General features: G+C 44.2%; 2 protein-coding genes across 4 annotated transcripts in view; one reads left to right on the top strand and one right to left on the bottom strand.

Annotated features, from left to right (window-relative positions):
* PANK4 (pantothenate kinase 4 (inactive)) overlaps positions 1 to 9,913 on the top strand; it is a 25,286-nt gene extending 15,373 nt beyond the window's left edge. For both annotated transcript variants that reach the window (XM_063353983.1, XM_063353984.1), the window contains 9 exons: positions 529 to 641; positions 1,147 to 1,234; positions 3,154 to 3,305; positions 4,784 to 4,839; positions 5,418 to 5,467; positions 6,808 to 6,915; positions 7,319 to 7,419; positions 7,926 to 7,994; positions 8,584 to 9,913. In XM_063353983.1, the coding sequence (XP_063210053.1) occupies positions 529 to 641; positions 1,147 to 1,234; positions 3,154 to 3,305; positions 4,784 to 4,839; positions 5,418 to 5,467; positions 6,808 to 6,915; positions 7,319 to 7,419; positions 7,926 to 7,994; positions 8,584 to 8,797 (951 nt within the window). In that variant the 3' untranslated portion in view covers positions 8,798 to 9,913. The remainder of the gene's footprint in view (positions 1 to 528; positions 642 to 1,146; positions 1,235 to 3,153; positions 3,306 to 4,783; positions 4,840 to 5,417; positions 5,468 to 6,807; positions 6,916 to 7,318; positions 7,420 to 7,925; positions 7,995 to 8,583) is intronic.
* A 772-nt stretch (positions 9,914 to 10,685) lies between these two features.
* LOC134524195 (probable glutamate receptor) lies at positions 10,686 to 23,717 on the bottom strand. 2 transcript variants are annotated; one of them, XM_063353986.1, is made up of 11 exons: positions 23,589 to 23,717; positions 21,728 to 21,835; positions 18,697 to 18,728; positions 16,401 to 16,460; positions 15,439 to 15,618; positions 14,316 to 14,542; positions 13,824 to 13,921; positions 13,077 to 13,294; positions 12,284 to 12,509; positions 11,401 to 11,648; positions 10,686 to 10,824 (listed from the first exon to the last, which is right to left on the bottom strand). In XM_063353986.1, exons 2-11 carry the CDS (start codon positions 21,798 to 21,800, stop codon positions 10,723 to 10,725), a joined length of 1,464 nt encoding a protein of 487 aa, XP_063210056.1. In that variant the 5' UTR covers positions 21,801 to 21,835; positions 23,589 to 23,717; the 3' UTR covers positions 10,686 to 10,722. The 2 variants fall into 2 exon arrangements, with proteins under 2 accessions (XP_063210056.1, XP_063210055.1); XM_063353985.1 differs by having other exon boundaries at positions 21,728 to 21,838; positions 23,589 to 23,704.
* Positions 23,718 to 23,931: the final 214 nt, after the last annotated feature.

The raw sequence follows: 23,931 nt of genomic DNA on the forward strand, positions 1-23,931 counted from the left end.
GCACGATTTAATCAGACACGAGTTCTTTTTTTCTGCACTGTGAAACTGATTCAGTCAGTGCACGCTAGTACTTAAGAGCTACCTATACTTCATAACCAAATCCAAATCAGAAACTTCCTGAGTGTGTGTCAGGAGGAAAAGGGTTGGGAAAAACACGAGCAAAACGGGGACTTGAACTTATTGTAGTAAAGAAAAAAGAACACAAGGGGTTGATGTAGACTGTTAAATTTCTGCCGGTTTCTCTTTTTGCGTGTGTTTTCCCCTCTGATAAGTAGTTAGAACTTGTGTTTAGTTTCTGAAAATACAGTCTTGAAAATAAACTTCAAGAAGACAGGAGGTATTTAAAATTATTCTTTGATGGTTGGAGTAAAGGAAAGCTGGAAGGTGCTGTGTGGGAGGGACCAGGTAATATGCAGACACTGGACAGTGTAGCAGATGGAGGGGTTATTTTTGAGGCTGAACTTCAGATCAGTTACGTGAAGGAAGAATTCATTTGGTAACTTCAGCCTTGCCTCATTTCTCTACCAGGTGGCAAAGCGAGCTGCGGCCAGTCAGCCGGACTCTGTTGATGCACTGGAGAGAGCTGAAAAGTTCCGACAGAAATACTGGAATAAGCTCCAGACGCTCAGGCAGCAGCCTTTGTAAGTGTCTTCGTTTTGCCTTTTTCATCACTTGCTGCTTCTGTGAGCAGAGCAAAATCGAAGCTGACTGAAAACTAACTAAAAGCTAACTAAAAGCTAAGCAGAGCAAACCGAAGGCTAAGTAGGCTGAAGGCAATAGGAAGTCGATGTGCCAACCATCAGGTCTTCTACACAGAACGTTCAGATCTCGTACATTGGAATGTAACAGAAAAATTCTATCTCAGCAGAAAATTTATAACTAAAAATTGTTACATCATTATATTAAATGACCATTATTAAATGGTAGCATATTAATTCAAGTACCTAGCTGTTCTCTGAACGTTTTCCCTCTTTGTGTTTAAATAAACTGTAGCAGATTTACCACTTAGAGACAGCGTTTAGCACATGCAGCACGCAAAGCTTTTTAACGCAAGTGTTTGTGTGCTATGACTTACAGAGGAAAAAATAACTTTTTTCTGTTTGAAGTAGTTGATCTCTCTTTTTCCCCCCTTTTTCCTTTTTGAAGTGCATATGGTACCTTAACAGTTAGAAGCCTTTTGGATACAAGGGAACACTGTTTAAACGAGTTCAATTTTCCGGATCCCTATTCAAAGGTAAGTTGTTCTTGCTTTACAGGACGGACAACATGTAAGTTCAAGACACTTTTTCCATACTCTGAAACTTTGTCTAAGTAGTGGCTTATAGGGGAGAGATCAGTAACTGGCTGCCTTGCAGCAGTTGTCACCAGGTGGTGGTTGTCACTGAGCAGAAACAGCGACGGGTAATGGGGTATAAAGCCTTTGACCTGTAACATGCTCATGGTGAGGATAAAGCTGACCAAAAGTATTACCAGCTTCGCTTGTCTGATACTTCGGAGAGGTGAATTGACGGTGTCAGTCCCGTTCCTGATGAGCGCATGGTGTCTGCCGTCAGCTCCTGCTGTAACCTGCTCCTTCAGGGAGGAGGCGTTTCCTTCAGTTTAGACTGAGGAAGCTGCGTGGAGAAGCCAGCGCTTCTGATTGTGGAGAGGTTCAGATTTGAGGACTGACAGTTTATTTCCCTTTATACTGAGGCTACTGTTGCAGTCTAGCAAATTTCAGGAATTTTTCTTTTTTTCCTCCTCATTCTCATAATTCTCTTCATGGCGTGGAAACCATTTTCAAATGTAAAGCTGTGTGTAACTATGTAAGTACTTTCCAATCAATACGTAAATTGCAGACAGTTGTAAAAGACACTTGGCATTGTTAACTTGTAGATCATAACAATCTCAGCGGCTCCAGGCAAAGTCACCAACGCTATGAACTCACATTTCTGTAGTCCTTTAACTATCTTCAAGTGCGTTTGCCTTTCTTTCCTCGCCCCCAAAAGGAAAGAAAAGGAAGGGTGGGTGGGTTCATAACCAGATAATCGTCCTCCCCCACCTCATCACGTCCAGAAAAAGCCTGGGAAAAAACCAACCCTTCACACATTCCCTCACTTGCTGAGGCAGCCTCTCCTTAACCCAAACCGTGCTGCTTTCCTGCATGTTGTCTCTGGATTAATTTACTGCTGTGCTGTAAAAAGATTCTTGATTACTTTTGTAATTTTTGAGATAACTGAGCAGAGTTGGGTTGGAGCGTATACAAATGCATAACCTCTAGCTCTTCAAAACGTTTGTTGCCATTGTGCAGCTCTTTACCCTTTGTGTTTTACGCTGTAACATACTATGGTCGGGGGAGAGGACACGTGAAGCCAGTATTTCTCACAAATAACTTTCCGTAGGTCCGATCCTCACCACTCGCCTGTGGGCATATAAGTAATAACGGTGCCAGTGTCTGGTTAGAGACTTTTTTCTGACCGTTGATATATTTCTACAAAATAGATAGAAGGTTCTCCCTACCTCTATTGTCAGATGTTACATTCACTCTAAGAAAGAGGTATAAAATACATGAGGTCTCTTTTACTTATGTTTGCTTTTTGGTAATTCAGACAAGACACCGCCAAGAAAAGATCTTGATGTAAAGATGGTCCCCAGTATCGCTTTTCAGTTTTTTTAAGATAAGTAGCTATGTAATGCTGATCTCACTGGAGGTAGCAGCAGAGAACAAACTCAAGAGCTTCTGGGCATGATGGGATGATGAAACTCTTGATGCAAAAATAAAAAATAGTCTTCTCCAGTGTTAGAAGAGCTGCTCGGGGTCAGCCTTCTCACGGCAGTCGCCTGGGCTCGGGGGATCCTGTCACTGCTAAAGCTCCTTGTGTGCATCCACTCTCCCCTTCCCCCATCTGCTCAAGATCAATTGTACTTCTCACTTACTAAGAAAAGTAATTGTTGGGCTACAGATGACATCCTAGCACTAATGAAGCTTTTTATTAGAATCCCAGGAAACTTTTTTCTTGTTGATACTAAGCATGCTGATAACAGTAACTTGTTGGTCCATTAGAGGCCATGAACGTAGAGGAGAAAGCTTGAACGTGGTCTTGGGACTGAGACAACCAATAATGGGTAAGAAATTTTTGTCTATAAATCCAATGTTTCATGTTTTTCTTACAGGTAAAGCAGAAAGAAAATGGCATAGCCTTAAAATGTTTTCAAAGCGTAATCGAATCTTTGGATTCATTAGGCTGGGAGGAGAGGCAGTTTGCTCTGGTGAAAGGACTTCTTGCGGGGAATGTCTTTGACTGGGGAGCAAAAGCAGTCTCAGAGTAGGTGTTAAATATTTTAAAAGCACCCTTTTAAGATACAGAATATCCGATTGTTCTTTTTAAAAAAAATAAAAATAAATGCACCAATCTAACTTTAATTGTAGATTGTATTTCACCTTAATCAAACGTTGGTTGTTTATTTGCAAGCATTGTGGTGGTGTGGGAAAGTTTACATTTCCACCCTTCAAATCTGGCAGACGTGTCACTGTGACTGTTTGGATTAAGTGATGGAGCGTTTGATATTCCAGTCTGGCTGCTTTGCTGGTAGCGTTGTTGTTGGCACTGCATTTGGGTATGTGTTGTACCGTGTTCCTAGCGTAGAGACCATGCGATTTTCCTGCAAGCTCCCGTTGGCCTGATACCTCAGGGTGTATTCAGTGGGCTGTCGTTAGGTTGAGTGGTCTCACGATGGCTAAATACTAATTGTCTTTGATCAACATATGTTTCTGTTACCATTTGGAGAGCTTTTTTCCTTATGTCCTGTCAGCAGCCGCGAGTTCATCTAAGGATATTAATGCCAACAGGCTTTAAATATTTTTGATTTTTCAGTTCTAGAACTTTATTCTTGTGGGGCTGATAATCTAGATCCAAGAGCACGGGAGAGGGATGCTGTTTTGTAGCTGCTGTTCAGCACTTCCTTTCCCTTTCTACATCTTTTGAGGAGTTTTCCCTCTGATTAAATCAAAAAAAGACCATTAAAACCGAGGTGATTCAAGGCTCCGTGGGCATTCTTAGTCTCGTGTTATTTCTGATGTCGCCCACACCCAGAAACTTGAACAGACACCAGTCAGAGCAGTCGGTCTGCTTGCCGCTCCTGCTACGTGTAGTGCTCATTCTCTTTAAGGAGGGGGCTAAGAGACACAGACCGAGTTAAACGTCGCTTAGAACTAGATTTAAGGAACTTGAGGAGTCTTGCCTGGAAGCATCGCCCGCATGGCGTGATACTTTAACTGACAGCTTAGAACTATCCATCTCATCATGTAAATCCCCATTGCCACCTTGGGGCTGCTTTCCTCCACGTATAGCAATAGCAGTAGCTTTTAAAACCTGTATCTGGTTATTTTAATTCCTTTTATTCCCACATAGGTACAACTTTAAAAAACTTTTTAGACCAATCTTCAAATTAGACTTTGTAAAACACTGTTATACTGTGCAGATGTTTTAGATCATGACTACATTTTATGGTGATCTGCAGACCCAAAGATGTCTCTCTTGCCTGTAGTCTAGTGCCTGCAGACATTTGTATATTGCTGAAGCTTTTTTCTTTTAGCGTAAGAGCTCTAATTTAATGTACATCTGCGCCTTTTGTTTTTAACATAAGCACAAAGTGTTTGTTTCTCAGTCACTGGACCTGCCCACACGTCCCATTACAACCAATGCAGTGAAATTGCTGACCACCTGCTAAAGAAATGTTTGAATTCTGTTTGCGTGAGATGAACTTGCTTAACTCTGTACCCTTTATTTCTCTTCTGATACAGTGTTCTGGAATCTGAGCCACAATTTGGATTTGAAGAAGCCAAGTCAAAACTACAAGGTATAGGGAGATCTGTGGTGGTGGTTGGAGCTGGACAGTGTGTTGGTGTGAGAGTGGAGGAGAGTGCGAACGTGTTTGTTGTGGCAGTTCTGCTCCCAGATGACAAGACATCATTAGTACTTGCTGGGGTTATCTGAAATACAGGCTACAGAGTCTTGATGGAATGTTCCTGTTTGTGTTCCAAAGGAATCGAAACCTGAACACCTCTCTCCTCGAGCAGAAGCCTTACCCACACAGATACTCAGAATTTCTTGCCCAGGCTATTTTTCGTGCCTGTTCTGACCCGGTCAGGGAAAGACTGTCCTGGGAGGTACAACACCGTCCATCCTAGGATAAGTCGTTACAATAGCCAACTTGCATGACTTTATTGCTTTATTATGAAAATTCTATTTTAAGATTGGTGTAATAGAGGATAATTGAGAGCTCATGAACTCTTTGAATCTACACATTTAACATTCAAAACTTTAGCTCAAATGATTTAATGCTTAAGCATCTGTAACAAGACATCTGCTTCTTGTAATGTACAGAATTTCCGTTTGCCTCAGGGAAATGCTAACATGATTTTGTCTGTGACACAGAACGGCCCTGGTTAGAAGATTCCTACAGTCAGTGGCTAGAGCGACTGAAGGTACAACGCCGCGATTGTTACTAACCATTGATCAATGAAAAACATTAATCATAAAACCACCTTATTAATCATGGTTTTTTAACAGAACTCTGTTCAGACAACTCAAAATAAATTCTGGTAACGCAGTACTTCAGCAGCCTTACCATAAAGAAAGGAATAAAAGAATTAGTCTGAAACTTCATCACTTACCAAGTTCCTTTGCTGAATTCCTTCAGAAACTGCAGCACTTGGAACCCAGCCGCTGTCAGAGCAGTTCCAAGGAACCGCGTTGTGTCCCTGCTTTATCAGGGCGCTTGTTTCTCTACAGCTACACCCAAACTTTGAAAACTTGGGCCCAAGTGCAACGTTTGGCTTGTTCCTCCATCTGAGTAGCCAACCTAAAAACAACTTCAATTTAGGAGCTTGCTGAAAGTAATTAACTTCTCAATTAGCAAAGCTTTTTTTGGCCTGTGATCTCAATTACTATTTAATTAAGGTTAATTGGAAAGTTTTGGTTTCTTTGTGTAAATCTCTATGTGGGAAATGACAGCCAAAAGGTTTGGTATGAAGACGCTATTGCAAATCACTAGGTATTACATCTTCGAAGGAAAGGATCAGCTAACCTGGTCTAACAGTGATAATTAAGGAACTTCAAGCGCTGGCCCGACAATTTTGTATTAGGAATTACGCATCGCTCACTGTAAAAATTCTTCTGCTGGTATGAACTAGAGCGAACAAAGTTTCATAACGTCAGCTTTAGAACGAGTTGAAAGGTTAGTGGAGAACAGGAAATACCTTTTCACTTCAGGAGGTCACTGCCCCAGCAGCCCATCCTGCCCCTGCCTGGCAGACGGGAATCCCGTCACCCTGCTGCGCGGTAGCGTAACCCAGCCACCACGGGGGCTTGCCCTGATAACCGGCCCGTCCCCGTAGGCAGCTGCCTACTCTGCTGCTTCTGTTTCGGAGAACGGAATTCTCCAGCCACGTGGCAAACCGCTGGCCGCGCTCCAGCCTCCCCATGTTCCCCGTCAGAGCTGCAGGAGCCAGGCCTGTCTGTCACTGGCAGATGCAGCTTCTGTTACTGCAGTTTGAAAGACGCCTCTCAAACAAAGTAACGTAACTAACGGCTGTGCTAAATAACTGTGCAAAGACACTGTCAGGGAAAGCGAGTGCTCATAAGATTAAGGGTAGGTGATGTCTGATGAGTTACGCTGCTACTATTTAGGGAACCAAAATTGACAGTCATTTAAGGGTATAAAATGGGGGGGGGGTGTCGTAAAGTGAATAGTCCTAAATAACACAAACTCTTCACTGAAATGAATTGTGAACTCAATCCTGAATACATTGGTTTTCTCTTACAGGAGGGTCCCCCTCATAAATGTGCCTTAATTTTCGCAGATAACAGTGGAATAGACATAATTTTAGGCGTCTTTCCTTTTGTCAGAGAGCTCCTTTCTAGAGGGACAGAGGTAAGTGGTTTTCATTGTGAATTCACGATGTAACAGAGCTTTGGTAATTAGTGGAAGGATGATAACGCCCTGCCAGTAGTACACTTAACCAGACTGGCCCCTAACATCTAAATTGGGAATAAACCAAATCCCTGGAACTCCAAAGTCTATCTTTAAGTAGACTGCGAAAGGCAGCGAAGCAAAACGAGCCTCTGTCAGCCCTAAGTCTGCTGGACACGGGTCCGTAATGTCAGAGGACCTGAAGCAGCTGGTTTACCGAGGGAGAAGGAAGCCTGGGCTCCAGCCTTTCTCTTTGCGGCTCCTCCTTGCTAAAGTCGGGCGATGGTGATGTTAAACAGACGAGCAGCTCTAACATCATACGTCGACTGCATTAATTGGTGGACTCTTGACATCTCTACCGCAGGTTATACTGGCTTGTAACTCTGGCCCTGCCCTAAATGACGTCACCTACAGTGAATCCCTGATCGTTACTGAGCGGATAGCGGCAATGGATCCCGTTATTCAGTAAGCACGTAACCAGTCTTCATGATGTATCACACAGTACATAGAAGGAAGAAGCAAGTTCCTTGTTACATACTTAGTTCATATTTAACTGTGTTTATTAGTGTCTGGAATCTGCAACCTGGCAGTAAGATAAGGCAGATCGTTTACTTTCATTACGGTGAAAACTTCAGAAATCAGATCTTTCTTGAACATCCATAATTATATTTCTTGTCTGTGTCATCCCTGATAAGCACTCAAGCTACTAAAACCTAAATCTTCTGTGTTAAAAAGAGCAGAGGAAAGTACGTTTATTTCAGATACAGTTTCCCCAGCAGAGGGCACGTAGCTGACTAAATAAGCCTTTTGCTCAAGGAAACGTGATGTTTTGTCGTGATGTCCGCGCAGGAAAGGAAGCCTTTGCAAAGAATATTTAGATAGTTGTTGTTGTCTGGCTCGTCACCAGCTTTGCATGACCCTGTTGAGGCACCTGTTTAACTTTTTTGTCTTTTTTGTTTTTGTAAATAAAGATCTGCACTTAAGGAAGAGAAGCTGCTGTTGGTTCAGACAGGTTCGAGTTCGCCATGTCTGGATCTAAGGTACGTTGGCAAAGTACCCGTTTGTTCCTTGTCTCCATCAGCTGCAGGATGTTCAGAGCCTTGGCTCTGGAGTAGCTCAGCCACCCTTCCCGACGCCAACCACTTCCGCACAACCACTAGGAGCTGCTTAGTCTGGATTTACAGACTTGTAATATTCATCGAGCCTTACCAGTTGTTGGACATCTTATTTGTCGTGTTTGTGTTCAGGATCGACACAGGGTCAGCTCCATGAGCAGCTTTGTTATGATGTAAAATCCTGCACAGGACCAAGAAACCCTCGTTTAGAGGGGACTTTAAGAGGCATTTCATGTTGCTAACCTATTTATTTTTAATTAATTTCTCTATTGGAGACAGAACTTACCTGTGTTTTCTGGGAAATCCCAATTCTGCATGCATTTAATGAAACTTTTAAAACTATGTTTCAGTCGCATCTCCTTTGATTTAAAGTGTTCCTGTTTATTGGCATCAGTAATTCCAGCCAAAATTCCGTATCCCACCACATTTTATGTAAATGATAAAGCCCTTAGAACAGCCTGTCTTCATAGCGGGTGTAAGGGTGACCATTTCCAACCCAGACCTCTCATTTCAGCCGCCTGGACAAAGGTCTGGCCGTGCTGGTCAGAGAGCGGAAGACAGACTTGGTTATCATCGAAGGCATGGGGCGCGCCATCCACACCAACTACTACGCCGCTTTGAAGTGCGAGAGCCTCAAGCTCGCTGTCATCAAAAACTCCTGGCTTGCTGATCGTCTCGGGGGGAAAATTTTCAGTGTCATTTTTAAGTACGAAGTGCCATGTAAATGATCCGCATCTGGTCAACGGGGCGAACAGGAGCAGCAGAATGGACTTGCACTAGTTTTACTTTAACTGTAAAGAATGTATTTTTATTACAACAGGGAAAAGAGTTCACAGGAAATTCCGTATTTATATTGTGCTTTTGTGACTTAAAAAGCAACAATATGATTCACTCTATAGTATACACACTCAAATATATATATGTATATCACTCATTGTTTATTTTGGTAAGTGTTTATTTTAATGCTGCAGTATTTGTGATGAAAAGACTTTATTTTTTTGTTCTGTGAGACATTCATATAGAAATATATTTAAATGTCAATGAAACCTTTTTTTATACATCTCTGCCTACTCTGCCAGCAATGACATGGCACACACCAAATAGGTTTTTAAAGTGCTACGTGAACCTGACACTGCATTTTCCATGGCAGCTTTTGAACTTACCTAAAGTGTTTCATGCTCTTTGCAGTGAGTTTGCGTGAAGGACTGATCCACCTTCTAACCTAACCACCATTGCTTAAGCCCTATTTAAAACAGAACGCTGGTGATCTGAGCGCGCGTAGCAGGCCACCGACCGGCACTAGTTTACCAACAGCTGGAAGAACGTGTAACTCCTCGTGCTTCCGCGGTTTGCTCTTGGTAACATTTGGCTGGGAGGGGAATTCTGCAACTCCACTAAATTACTAGGCAGTAGGTGGAGGCCGAGTCTCACCACGTTACCCTTAAAGTGAATGCGCGGTGCCCTGTTCAGGAAGACCCAGCTATTTTCCTGGTGCAGGCATGTTAGTTTCTGTTGCCTTCAGTTATTTAATGCTGGGACTGCTAAGAATTAGGCTCTTTGTTCGTGCAGTGCAGTTAAAGCCATTTCCAAGTAAATTAATTTGCTGGGTTTTTTTTTCTCCCTCAGATGTGCAGTACATAAATGGAGTAATTTAACCATGAATTTGCAAACCAACATGTGCATGCGTCAGTCATTCCAGCTCTGAAATGAAAAACAGCTTAATTAGAACACTATTTAATATGCAGCTGAGATAACTGTTCCCTGTGAATTCCAAAGATTCTTCTTTGAGAGCAAGAGAGCCATGCGAAGTACCCATCTCTCGCTGCCTCGCCCTTGCCTGGGGAGCTTGTGTTTTGTTTTAATTGACTGATTACCAAACTTCACGCTCTAGTACTGCCGGATTTCAGCTATTGGTCTTCTTCCTAAGTACTTGATCAGGTTAACTGGGACAAAACACCCTCTGTAGCTAAACAGAGGAACTTCCCTGTGATGGGAAACCGGCAAAGGACAAGTCCGTGTCGTGTGCAAGTCCAGTAGTTCCTTAATGGCATGGTCTCGCTTTCTGCGGAGAATGCAGTCAAGTCCTGCATTTTTGGGCTTTATGCAACAGTACTGTCGTTTCTGATTCAGAAATGACTTTCACAGTACCCAGCATCTTCTGCTTAGAAGAGGGGAGGAGTACAGTCTATTTATAACTAAAATGTTTAAGAAGCAGTTGTTCTTGATTAGCACAGTCAGACGAGAGCTTTAATTTTCAGGATTGTACCTCATACTCTAATTAGTAAGCAGGGGCTTCATATTAACCTATCCCAAGTCACTCACTCCTACAGCCGTTCGTGTACTTCCCCGGTAAACTTCTGAACTAAATACGGATCCGCCACTTCAGCCATCTCAACTTTATTTTACCAAGTTGTAACCTCCCTTGTTTTTAACACTTACACTCTATCCCTTATCAATGGAAATTCTTCCAAGACACTTAATTTTCTTCTGTATCCAGCTCCACCACCCATCCAGAAGTGCTCTCTGTGTATGTTCGTAATTAGAAAACTAACACTCTAGACTTGCAGAAAAACATCTTTCTACGGTGATGTAGTTCCTACGAAATATATATGGTATAAACCTAATACACGCTCATTCCTCGAGCAAAAATTTCTTAAGCGTTAGCCCTCCCTGAAGTCTCCTGGCTTTGTCTTGTATTTTCTTTTATACGTAGACGAGTGCACATTTCTTCTGTGAAAACGGAGCAACACGATTTCTGAAAAACAAAAGGGGATGAAACAAGGCCGTGAGTTGTTCTGTGTCACGGCATCCACCTGAGTGTGCGCAACCCATCCGTTGGAGCGGATGGAGAACAGGAACACCAAGGTGCACGTTCAGATACTAGTGCAGTTTCATTTACGTGTGTTTTCCTGCTTGTCAAATGACTTAAGAACAGCCATACTTGAGAATAAACTTGTTATTGATGATTTACTGTGCTCTGTACACACTCAGCATATTGAAATGCAGTTTGGCTGCCCAGGAATTACAGTAAATGTTTCTACTTAATACTGGGGGGAGAAGGGGAGCAGTTATTTTGTTATTGTTGCCCTGTTCAGGCTACAAAACTATCCCACGGCCCAAGCTATGAAATTTCAGCGCTTTAAAGAGTAAATCCATAGCACGTCTCCCCCCGCACCCTCACCATGCTGCATCTCTTTCCTTAGGAGAAGCGAGGTCACTATGGAAAGCCGGCATTGTTGGAAAGCCACAGTGCAGCGCTGCTGCCCAGCGTGGCCGTGCCAAACAGAAGGGACACAAGGAAGTAGGACAGGAGACGATGACCATCTCCTACCTTTACGTGTCCAGCAGCGTGTCTGCTCTTATTCGAGAGCTCCACCACAGCCGCAATCACTCCCAGGGCAAGGCCAATTGCAAGAGTAAGGAAGAGCCCACCCAGAGCCTGGGGCTGCAGCGGACTCCAGCGCTCTCTGCTTTTGTGGAGGCAGCTGGTCTCCCACCACTTGTTACGCAGGTAGTCAAGGTCACCCGATTCGCGCAGTTTGAGGACGGCGACGGAGAGCTTCTTAGTCCACAGGGATGCTGGCAGCAGTAGAATGAAAGAGAGAGAAGGGCATGGGAGAGATCACAGCCACTGTCACATTCCCAAGCGATCTGCTGCTACGCTACCACGTGGTTAGCTGGGTGCTGCCTCCCAGCTCAGAGGGTCATTCCGCAGGCAGAATGCACCAGCTGAAGCCAAGTGCTCTTCTTAGGTAACGACCATTCCTGTCCTACCCATCAGCGGTATGATAACACTTGCAGAATAACGACAGAGTGAAGGTACTTTGAGAAACACAGGCAAGTCATGCTCCACAAGAGAACAAACTGCCTACGCTGCTAACCACCCGAGGAGCTCTGCATTACCGGGACACAGGCAAAACCAAAACACCCCACAGGAACCAATGATACCCGAGAGCTGCATTTTTTTTGCATATTACAGTTCAAAATAAGAGTTAGTGAGTGCTAGTGACAATTCATCTACATAATGAGAACTGCAGAGCAGGGTTACCGATTTGTGTTGCCAATTTGTTCATAACTAGATTATCAGTGGTAATGCAGAAGATGTCTGCAAGTTTCAGGACTCGGCTGTACCAGGCTTTTTGCTCTGTCAATCTGCTACTTCAGACCCATGAAATCGAAGCGAAATGGGACAGAAGCGGTGCACAATGACTAACCCTGGGTAGTGGCGATGCCAAATCCTCTGGCTCCAATAACTTCAGGGGCCCGGATCAAATCACAGTGCCTGGCAGCCGCGAGGTCTTGAGAGATCGATTCACCAATGAAGGCATAGTTTGATTCCAGCACACGTTGAACTGCTTCCTGGTAGGTTTTGACTAAAACTTGGTCTCGTCTCTTGTCCATGTATTCGTAGATCATCTGATGGATGGGATTCTTGGAGTTCTGCAGCCCAAAAATCCAAGTGTCAAACTGAAGTGTAAAACAATCATCCAAAAAAAATCTGCATACGTGTGCAATGATTGCAAAACAATTTGGAGAATAAGGGTACTTAAACCATTGCCCTGTGAGCCCTCTGAACTGAGAACTAACACATAGCTAGCACAGATTTCCTCTCTAATGCACAGTGTTACAGGGATATAAGTATTAAATTCCCCCCTACCCCCCCGGAATCAACCTTTGCAGGCATCCTGGTAACGTACACAGAAATTGCCTACGTCAGTCCTTTCATTCAAGGTACACAAGGATAACCCCTGAGAACTAGCACTGCTTTCTTAAAAGAAAATAGACTATAAAAATATAGTCCTCTGCAGGCTTTTCTCTCTGAGAAAAGGTGGAAGAGGAGATGAACAAGCAACAGACACCAATCAGATTATTTGAAGCATTACAGAAAACTGATGGAGTCTACAGCCATGGGGGTGGTGTAAGGACTCATAGGCATGAGCAGACAACTTGGCCCCAGCTCAGCAGCTCTATGGTACGTGCGTATGTGCACAATGAGATTCTCTGCACCTTGAAGTAGTAGAAAGTAGAGGAGCCCTCCAGTGTCCCAAACTCGAGCTTTCTTTGCTTCACAAGATCTTCAAAAGTCTGTATTGGGAGCTGCTCACTGCCGGAGCTCAGCAGCGCGGTGAAGTTGGCGATGTAGGCAGCCAGCAAGGCGATGGTGAACAGCCACCAGACGGCAGCGATGACCCGCACAGAGAGCGCTTTGGGCCGAGGGGTGACACCTGCATGACCAGAGGAGCCGATAGAAGGTATGGGAGGTGACATACTCTGAGAGAGCGCCGAAGAACTTCAGATCCATGAGCCTGAGTTAAAGACTTCTCTTTAAATAAAGGCCAAACTGCAAAACTTGCTCTGCAGTTACTTACTGCACAAGCCTGAAAAGACTAACTAAGAACTGCATCAAAACTGCGCGTGACGTGGAGCTGAAGGAACGTCACTGGCCGAAAGCAACAACAAGAAACCTCACTCTACAAAGCAGCAGTACGATGGTTAGCTCGACATTCCCAAGAGCAACTGTTACAGCAGAAAATACACATTTCTCAACTGAAGCCAGCCATCTGTACAATTCCAAAAGGTCTGTATCAAACTCCCCAAACTGGGAGTTCTAGCGCTGCCCAGTGTCCCTGTTGGAACATCTTTTCCCTCAGCAGGACAGCACACAAGGTGTTACAGACGGATGAGAGATGGATACACAATCAGCTTAAAAAACCCCAGTACTGCTCCCAGAGACGCTCTGCTGCAGTCGCTCACCTTGCAGGGCAAGGGCTCCCGCTCCAAACCAGAGGCTATTTAAGAAGGTAAAATGGTTCTCTTCGTTCTTGGGCTCATTCCATTCACAGGGGCTCAGTCTGTGGGAAAACAACAGGATAAAAGCAGACACTCGGGGAAAAACTATAACTAATCCTGCAGGGTGACTGCAGCCGTGCAGATAGGCTGGAAACACCCTTTCCTTCCATGGCAGCTCCTCCTTCACCGGAGTTCCAGTTTAACCAGTGCAGGGAAAGCACTCCCGCTCAACGCCTCAATTAATTCGCAGCAGTGACGGCTCAGCAGCAAACCTGTCATAGGTTTGCCAGACACTTTCTTCCTGAGCCATGGCATAATCTAGTCTCCCTGGCACACCCGAGTGGCAATATTGGCTCTGTTCCACAATATCCGACTGAAGGCTGCTCCTTGGAACAAATACCCATGAAGATTGTGCATTAAAAAAAATTAAAATCTGTGAAACAAATTCATGCATACCTGGCAACAAGAAAGAGGCAGAAGCACGTCAGCACATAAGCAAATAAAAGGCCAGTCCAGGTCTCCTTACTGAAAGGAGCCAGGAAGTGGAAGAAAGACATCTCCTGAGAGACGGTGTCCTTTCGAAGCAAGATTCCAATCCCAGTCTGTAGGAACGGTGTGGTGAAGGAGACCACCTCTTCCCTTGCTGACGTGACTGTCAACGGAGCCACCGCAATGTCTGCTTCCTATACAATGGAGATAAAAAAAAAATAATCAACCATCCAACCTACCTGGAGATTTCTGTCACTCAAACAGAACGCTTCTCAGGCTGAATGGGCAGATACCCACACGGCAAATCACTTCTCTGGGTCAACGGACAGCTCTCATCCTAGCCTGTGAGCTCCAAGAAAGAGGACAGTTTTCCATTTTGCATTGTTCATAGTGGGGTGCTGGCTGGTATCTGGGGCTTCTGGTTTCCCACTACAGCATCACACACACGCGCGTGCTGAGGCTCTGCACCATGAACCACGTTGGTTTTGTTTACCAAAACCAGAAGGCACGTTCCTTTCTCTTTCTGGCTGCAGCATCCACCTGACTGACAGCTGGACACAGCACTGAGTTCAGGGGAGCAAGGAAGGTTTAATTCAAGTGTTACCAACAGATGACAGATTGCCAGCCATAGGGAATGGCCCATGACGGGGTATGACGTGCATTCAAACACCTCCTTGAAGAGCCTAGGGGATGACCGTTCTGAAAGAGGCCAGTTTCACCTACTGGTTAAGTTCAAGGTAAGTTTTCCTTAAAGCCATTACCTTTGTTTCATTAGTGAGCTAAGACGCCTGTACAGTCCCTCAGCCTACAAAGAACACTGGGTAGCCTCTGAGACAAGACAAGCACTGCACCAGGAGCGCCTTGTTGTAACAATCATTTCCTGCTATGGCTATTGTCTCCTTGATCCTTAGTTTCCATATTTGCACAACAAAACCACCCAGAAGTCTTGCTGTTCATTACTTCTACACAAGAGGCAGGGTGACCCCAAGTTGCTCAGTCCCTGAGCAAATTCTAATGAAGTCCAAGACCCGCTAGCACTGTTCTTTCCTTCTAGAGCTGCAGTTTGTCAAAAATATAAATTGAAAATTACCTGTCTCAAAATCTCGCCAATCATCCCTGTCCAGTTCCCAGTGGAAGAGACAGCACCGTACTGCCCGTCTCCCACCACCTTCACCTTGTAGCTGAAGTGAAGCATGGCAGCAAGTGCTTTCAGCAAATCAATGCAGTATCCCTCCAGTTCTGCGCTTCTCACCATGACATAGGGATCTTCCTGCATATTGAGGGAAAAATACTCAATTACACGCTCCCCCAGACTGAGTGCAACTGATCGTGAATTAAACCATTTTTTTGGCAAACCCTCCCCAAAGACCTCTATCCACATCATCGGGGGAAGAACATTTCCAATCGTGAAAGATATTCACTGGAGTCATGTGCCACCACTACTCACAGAGGACAGCTCCAGCAGGACAGCTGCATCCTGCAAGCCACGTGTACCACAGAAGCGAGCGATAACCTCTCCTCAGTCTAAAAGCCCAAATACTTTTCATGTGGCCCACCAAAGCATCAGACGAGGGTCACAGGCTGGTGCAGGATCTGACATCAGAATCAGAAAATGTATGGCTGCAGCTTCTTCTGAATAGTCCTGCTTGTCTGCCGCATGGGGTAATGCATTTTCCTTTTTTTTTTTATAGCCTGTTTTTAATTGCTGCACATGGGTGATCTTTACATATTCCCACTGCAGGGCAGAAACAACATATAGGTAACGTGACGACCCTTAGACGTAGCCAAACAGTGAAGAGGCCTGGCTGTCTCCACAGAGCAGTCATTTATAGACATGCACTTGACAGCCCTCAAATCCTCCCACTGCAAACTACGGAGGGCTTGTACCTCTGCACCGCTGAGCCAGCGCTACAAAACCACAGCGATGAACAGGGATATCAGTGTCAAAGCCCAAAAACCTGCAAATACCTGGGGGGTGGGGGTGGGGGGGAGAGGGGAAGGCGAGGTGTAATTCCTGCTATCTCCCAGCCAGTGGCTGTGTCACTGCCTTACCAAGATTGTTGTGACAGTCAAAGTTGGAAGACCCTCTCCTGGTCCCCTTGAGTCAGTGCCCTGCAAATCAAAAAATGAAGAAATAATTGGATTTCGAAGTGCCAGACACGGCCCCACGTAGCAAGGGTTACATTACGAGTTGCAGGGGGTGTCGGGGTGTGCGTATGTGTTAAACCAGCTGTAAACCTGCCCTGTAAACTGCAGCAATCTCAACGGACTGCTCCCTGACAGCAATTAACAAATCAAAGCATTTCACTTTATTGCATGTTGTCAGCATACTTTGTTCGAATAAAAATCACTTTAAATGTTATCTCAATTCTTCACATACACAGTACCTACAGTCTTCCAAAGAGATCAATTAATGCTGCAGACAAAACAATTAGCAGCCAATTAAGGTCTCATTAGAGAGCAATTCCAGGAGACACAAAACAGTAGGAAACCTGAGAGGAGGACGAGAGGAAATATGGATTCACTTCTGCACAGAACCCTGAGTTCAAGGATACATCTTCCAACCTCAGAGTCACACAAGTCGAGAGGATTTCAGATCAGTACTACTGCGGAACAATTCAAGCTTTTGCCAGTAAAACAGCCTAATTCTCTAAGATTTGCTGGTCTTCAGTGTATCCCTTTATTCTAAAATTACACAGTAATGTTTCTAGACAGAGTGAGAAAGCACGACTGTCTCTGTGGGTGTGTGTATATATATGCAGTCCAATATCTGCAAAAGAAGCTGCAGTTCTTCCAGAAGCTGAATGATCTTGTTCCAGTTCTTTCTGCAATGGAAGGATTTGAGGGATGCGCTTTGCCTTTGAAGCTGTGATCAGAAGTTACCTAATGCAGAGTGTTCTGGAAGCAATGTTGCTATTCCTGCAGAAGCTACAACTTGCTCTCAGATAAAAGCAAAGAAGTCACACTTCTTTTCAGGTCTGTTTAAAATATTTATGCCTACTGAACAAGAGAGTGAATAAAACATAAGACCAAACAATCCTTGGCCTAGCCCTCTCACTTGGCTTCACCCACGAATTGTTAAGGCTTCAAAGTGGTTCTCAAAAAAATCTCAACACCGCCCTACAACTTTTGTAAATATACCAGAAGAGTGTTTTATTGTGTAAAAGTTCCAGGGTTTTGGTAGCAGCAGGGTGGGTAGGGGTGGCACAGGGGTGACATCTGCAGGAGGTCACAAGCTGCCCAGTGCTGGACATGGCCATTTCAAGATGGCTTAGAAATGAACAAAACAGACCTGCAGTGCACCAAAACTGAATGAATCAGACAGGCTGACGCTGCCTATGCAAAAATGTCTTTAAAAAAGGGTGGTAACTGTTGGATGAGAGACAACACTAGAGCTGGAAGAGCCACTAAGACAATGGCAGGTCAGGAGAGTTGCCCAAACAGGGGTAAAGGAGAAATGCGAAAGCTGCCAGGGCAGGAGGGACAGTGGAGAGGGGAGAAAGGCCAAAGAAGAAGAACCACCTCAAGCAAGAGCAGAAGCCCAAGAGCCGCCCCAAGGAGGGGCAGAGAGGGGATGCAGGAGGAGGGACAACTGTAACGGGGCTGCAGTCAGTGGAGGAACCTGCACGGGAGCAACTGAGCAGAAACCAGAAAACACCGACCGCAACCTCCTCTGCTGCCTTGTTGCCTCTCCAAAGGGACTGAGTATAAAAGTGCAGTGAGGAGACTGGAAAGACAAGTTCTGTCTCTACCTACACCATTTGGACAACTAATTCCATTTCCCAGTGCCACCATCGCCAACTCTCCCATCATTTTTCATCAGAAAGTCTTTAGCACAAATACAGTCCTGCATCATATGAATATCTACATGTTCTAGCAGGTTAAAATTTAAGTGACATTTGCCATCTTTCTTTTAAAGTCTGACCCTTTTTATGTTAAATGCAAACTTTTGGAAATAAAACATGTGTCTTAAGAACTAATAAAGGTATCTCTGCATGTTCACATGTGTCTGAATTTTCTTCAGTGTTAAGAAGTTTATAAAGATCCTAAGCGATGCAGTAATTCTGAGGTCTAAATTCTATAAGCCATGAAGACAGGGCAGATTCCTCCTCGGGGCACGACGGAATTTTGAATTCTGGGAAAAAGATTGAGTAAAAATAAAAGCATAGGCACACAGATAGACTTGAATATGGCCATCAATAGCCATGAAACTTATATTTAAAATAATAACTCTTCACAGATTAAAAACATTGCACACTATGACCACTTCTGTTTCTGAATTTAAAACATAAGACCTTTTGCACATATGCCTTCATTGGTAGCTCTGCACCAACGAACTTACACATACCTTACTCACAGCATCATCATTCCTTGTAGTTCCTGAAAAAATACAACAACAAAATCAACTTCTTGCAGGGCTTTTATTTGCAGCTCCTTAAAAGTGAAGTTTCATCCCCTCCTTTCAGAATGATCATCCTCCACTCACAAGCCCACAGCGCAGTCGACTCGCAGCAGTTCTGTCAAGTTTGTTTCCTCACTCACAGCCCAGTGTTAGTGCCAAGCAAACAGAAGCAGAAAGAGACACAGCCGGATTCAGGCTGCAGAAGGTTCTAATTGTAACTAAATGATTATGGCTGTCACTCACACATTGAGGAACAGATTCCTCAGAATCCATTGCCTTATTTCCTTATTGCCCTCCCCAACGAGGTGCTCCTGCTACTTCACACAACTAAGATTTCCCCCCTAACTCCTGCAAAACCTTGTCTATAGGAAAAGCTCTGTAAACAACCATAAGTTCATCACCACTAAGTTCAAGGACACTAGGTTTCCTTATTCTTCCATTCCCCTGCTTACGAGAGGTTCCTGCTGTCTAAGCAGCCAAAGGACTTGCAACCTCTGGGCTGGAAACCCTTCTCCACCATGTCCTACTCTGTTCCCCCCTCAAATTATAAGCACCCTGACTTTTCATTCCTGTGAAAATTAAACCCTCCAAGAGGGCCATGACCAAAACCAGGAACCAAGAGCTAAAGAAAGAGGGAGGAGGAAGCCTGTATTGCGTTGCCTGTTCTCTGTATTGCATCGAGGAATAGGGAGTAAGGGAAGTACATAAAATCGATAAAGAGTTTAAGCGCGATGAGAGCCAGTGCAACCCTGCAGACAGCACTGGAGTGAACACCAAACGTCAGATTGTCAAACCTGCTACTGACCTTTCCTGTATTACTTCTTCCTGTGCCTCAGTTTCCCATTTGTACAATCAAGGTAATGATACTCCCCTCTTCGCTAAAACCACCAAGATCCACCATAGAAGTACTATTATTGAGGTTAATCGTGCTTCTGGGTTCTACACTCTGCTCTGCTGTGTTACGTTTAACAAGTCCCATTAGATTATTTGATCCAGAGCTTCGCTTTTCATAATACTCAGGAGAATACCTCAAACCCACCCCAGCTGCAAGAGAGCTAAACTACCAGGATGGAGATTAAAACCAAAGTTGTGTCAATATATGACCCATTAATTGCCCAGGATGTTTTTTGTAGAACGTGCACAGCATTGCTCCTTGGAATCAAAAAATTCACAGTGTAAACTCCAAAAATCCCTCAAAGATAGAACAAAAAATTTAGGGTGTTCTCACTCGTTCAAGCAAAAGCTGCGAGATTTTCATTAAATATAACAACGTATTCATTCATTATTTATTATTCATCCTTTGGTTTTGCATTTTCTGGCCTTGTGCTGAACTCTACATTATTGCAGAACAAAACCTGTTTTTTCCCCTCTCCACTACAGTTCTCCATGGGAGCTGGAAATCTTCACAAAGGAGTTCTCTTGTCTCCCTTTGGAAACTTATTAAAGCCAGTAAAAGCTTTTTGAGGCTCATTTTGAAGACCTGCTAGGGTTTCTTGGAAGCAAACAGTCTGTACTGAGGGCTTCAGCTCCCCCACAGCGGCACTGGATGCAGCTGTTCAAAGCCCCATTGTAAGAACCCCTGAAAGGACCATAAGTAATCGAGTTGCAGCACTAACTCAAAGTTCATTGCAGTGACACTTCTCAGAAGCCAAGTCCTCATTGTGAGGATCCTTTGTGAGAGTTTAAAAAACATAAGACAAAGAAAATAGGCTCATCCCTCCACTCTTGCTCCACACAGGCCGGTGGCTGCAGGAAATGTGGTTGCAACAATCAGCCTTGTCCTTACGCCTTCCCTGAGCAAGCCCGGCCGCCTAACCGGAGATGGCTCCCTGCCTAACTTCTGGTAAGAATCTTGTAGCACTGTTAAGAACTGGCCACCTCACACCGATTTTCCACCCCATCCTCCCTCTCCAGGCTAGCACCCTTCTCTTTGCATCCTTTGCCAGCATTTCCCCTTTAGCAGCTTGTGACCAGCAGAGACAGCTGAACAAAAAGAGGTGGCGACGGGTTAGGTGGGTTATGGTTCTGGAGTACACTGGGACATTCAGGATGTGAGAATTTTACCATCATCAGAGACACAAATGGGTGAAGTACCTGTAACCCGAGGTGAGCTGTGGCTACCACAGCCATGCAATTACCTGCTCCGGGCAGCAGGAGATGGGCGTGCGAGATGGGCAGGAGAGGCAGCAGAGGAAGGGAAGCTGCTCTCCCAACCCTCTAAACAGAGAGCCAATTTTCATCTCCCAGTGATTCTGCAAGGTCAAGCCACTCCTTAGCCTGAGTCTGGACTCCAGGCGTAGAGCACCAAAAAGCCACAGTAACATAGAAACAATATCATTTGTTGTTCAGTTGCAAAAGCAAGTTCCCCAGCTCCTCACACTGGGAGTGCAGTGTGATCCAGCTGGCCAACCACTGTGAGAAGTCCCTGGCCGGCTCCTGTTACTGTCCCTTCGGAACTTCGGGGGGAATGCAGTGTTACCCTTTGTCTACAAAATGTCTGGGGACTCACAGAGCTGACAACTTCAATGTGCTAAATCCCCCCTTCTTCCCAAAACATGCCATGAGCTAAACAAGTAACATGGAAAATATCACTCTCAGAAGAACAAGTTAATCAGCGTATCTTGCTGCGATTCAAGAGACCATAGACTCAAAAGAGTGCAGCTTTAACCACAACAACGGTGGTCAAGAACACCTAACCACCCCTTTTCTAGGCTTTTTCATCTTCCCTGATCTCTGCCATCCGATTTACATCTAGAGCAGCAAAGACACTTAGTAACAACACTCATAATGTGATAAAGTCACAATCACAAGCTGTAACAATGAAGTAGGCCCTGGTGACACCCCAATTTAAAAGCAAAGTCTTAGATTAAGACAAAATCCTATATGCACTAGCAGTTAAAGACTAAAAGAATTAACACTCAGTAAAGAACAAAACCAGATTTGGATGCAGCCCACATTTTTGGATCATTTTTCTCACCTGCCTGGCTTGATCCTCTCAGGAGCAGCATGGTTGTAACCACATGGAAGGTGAAGTGAAGACCTTTGTCCATTGTAGCAAAAATATCTACTTTGTAAAGGAAACTTCCTGCTAGAGATGAAAGGCAAGTAGTTAAACTGGTTTTACTGTTCCCCATTGCTGGGTTAAAATCAGCATGTCCTCGATTTTCTGCACCTCATTCTGAAGAGTCCCAATTCAAACAAAGGTCTCCAGGTGAAAACACAGTCACTGCCATAGCACACACTAAAGAAAAGATTCTGGTGAATGCTTCGCTGCAGCAAAAAGGATGTGACCAACCTGTAAAGTGGATTTATCCACTGGTTGTTGCCCTGTTTCTCTCCCCAAAGGAGAAGCGTGCCAGACTCAGCCTGCAGGCTCTGGAAAGGGGCAGCTGTAGGTAGGTGCAGTAACGAGGGGCACACCCCCCCCATGGGGCTGGGGGAAGGAAAGGACACAGCTGAAGTGAACTGCTCCTGAGTGCTACGATATTATGGTCTGAGAAATGTGAAATTAAAGAAATTTCAGTAGCCAGTTGAGATACTAATAAAACAACCTCCTCCAGGAGGTTCTCATTTGGGGGGCTTAAAAGCAAAACCCTAAGTTCAGTTTCCATTTGGTTTGGAAATAAATGAACAAATAAACAAACTATTTATTTCATTTGAGTCAAATGAAATATCAGATCATTTTGCACCAAAATGATCTCTAACAAAGCTGTTTCACCCTGCATCAAAAGACATGAGAAATTGTTTCTGAAGCCCTCTTTTGTCTCAACCTCCTATTCTCAACCGAACAAGGAAAAAGGTGTAGTGGGGACGAGGGTGAGAACCAGCATATTTTATTAACTTTTTTAATTTCAAACTCTGCAACAAAATTTCTGCCTGAAAATATTGTACATTTGCCATTGTGAAACAGCAACAGAACTATGAAAAACAAGCAATGCCAGGTTATATTAAGTCTCAAGCTGCCGCAATATTTTTGATTGTATTTTTTGTCATAGTGTCAAACAAGGTTCAGGAATGGGAATATTTTGATCCTCTGTGCCAGAGCAGCACACGAACTGAACAGCTAAATTACCCACCAGAGCACATCAAGGAAAAGCAGCAGCAGTCTTCAAGTTGAGCCAGCAAGGAACGGTGTTTTTCCTGGGTAGATTTAACCCGTAAATTACTGCTACTTTTTTCTCACAATTCAGTACATACTACAAAATGATCTTTATTTCAAGTGGCCTCCTTCAAAAAAATGCTAATCGGAGCTGGTAATATATTGCTTGCATCACCTTGAATTGAAAGAGTTATTAACACACTGGCTGCTGACTGTCTAAACAAATAGAGTGTAAATATGTGCAAAAAAGAGTTTTTGCAGAAACTAATACACTTCCTTAGTTCTAATTTAGTACTAGAGTCATTTAAGGGCAAACAGAATAAGGTAGAGAGAGAATAACAGGAGGGCAGAGGGGGTCAGTGCCTCCCAGTGCGTAAAAAATTCCTTAGGTATTGCTTAAATTAACCATTGCAATATCCATTCACCATCTACCTGAGGAGGTACCACAAAGTTTTCTCATGCTGGCTTTACAGCAAAACAAACTAAGGATTTAAAAAGTTACTTTGCTGGAATCGGCTCTCACTCCTCAGAACCTTTTCAGTCTTTCAAAATGTAAACGAAAAAGACAACATTACTCCTCAACCAGTCTTCTGTATGCTGAAGGAAGGCATCAGTATTAAAACAGCAGTGGAAAAGGTGAACAACCACCAGCTAGGAAGGAGACAGCCTGTTGCACACAGGCTTTGATCCGTGGATCTAGAAGAAGAAGAGCAGTGATTGAAGGCAGTAGCTCACTTACAGCAATTCCTTTAGCCTCTCCTAGTTCCGTTTGTCTGACTGGGCACCAGCAGAAGCAACTCGATGAACAGGCACAATGAAACTGCTGGAACACTGAACGCGCACAGGCATCCAACACTGTTATAAAGATAAAAGAGAGGGAGGAGCCAGGCTAAGGGGCTTCTGCAGAACATGCCAGCTCGTACTGCGGACTCCAGGGGCACCTTGGGTTTTGGGAAAGAGGAGACTTCACCCAGCAAAAAAGACAATGTTTGGAAGCAGTTTAGTCCAGCAGCTGAATACTACATGGAGACTCAGAAAATACTATTACTGGCTTGCTGTGTGGTCCTGTGAAAGTCCTCTCT

Source organism: Chroicocephalus ridibundus, chromosome 16 (genome assembly GCF_963924245.1).
Source record: "Chroicocephalus ridibundus chromosome 16, bChrRid1.1, whole genome shotgun sequence".
Classification (NCBI taxonomy): domain Eukaryota; kingdom Metazoa; phylum Chordata; class Aves; order Charadriiformes; family Laridae; genus Chroicocephalus; species Chroicocephalus ridibundus.

Coding starts and splice junctions, on each gene's coding strand:
- LOC134524195 (XM_063353986.1), bottom strand. CDS start 21,800: ATGGACAAAGGTCTTCACTTCACCTTCCATGTGGTTACAACCATGCTG. Junction 12,510..13,076: donor CTACTTTCTACTACTTCAAG/GTGCAGAGAATC, acceptor TTTGGGCTGCAG/AACTCCAAGAATCCCATCCA. Junction 10,825..11,400: donor ACGCTGCTGGACACGTAAAG/GTAGGAGATGGT, acceptor TTTGTTTTTCAG/AAATCGTGTTGCTCCGTTTT.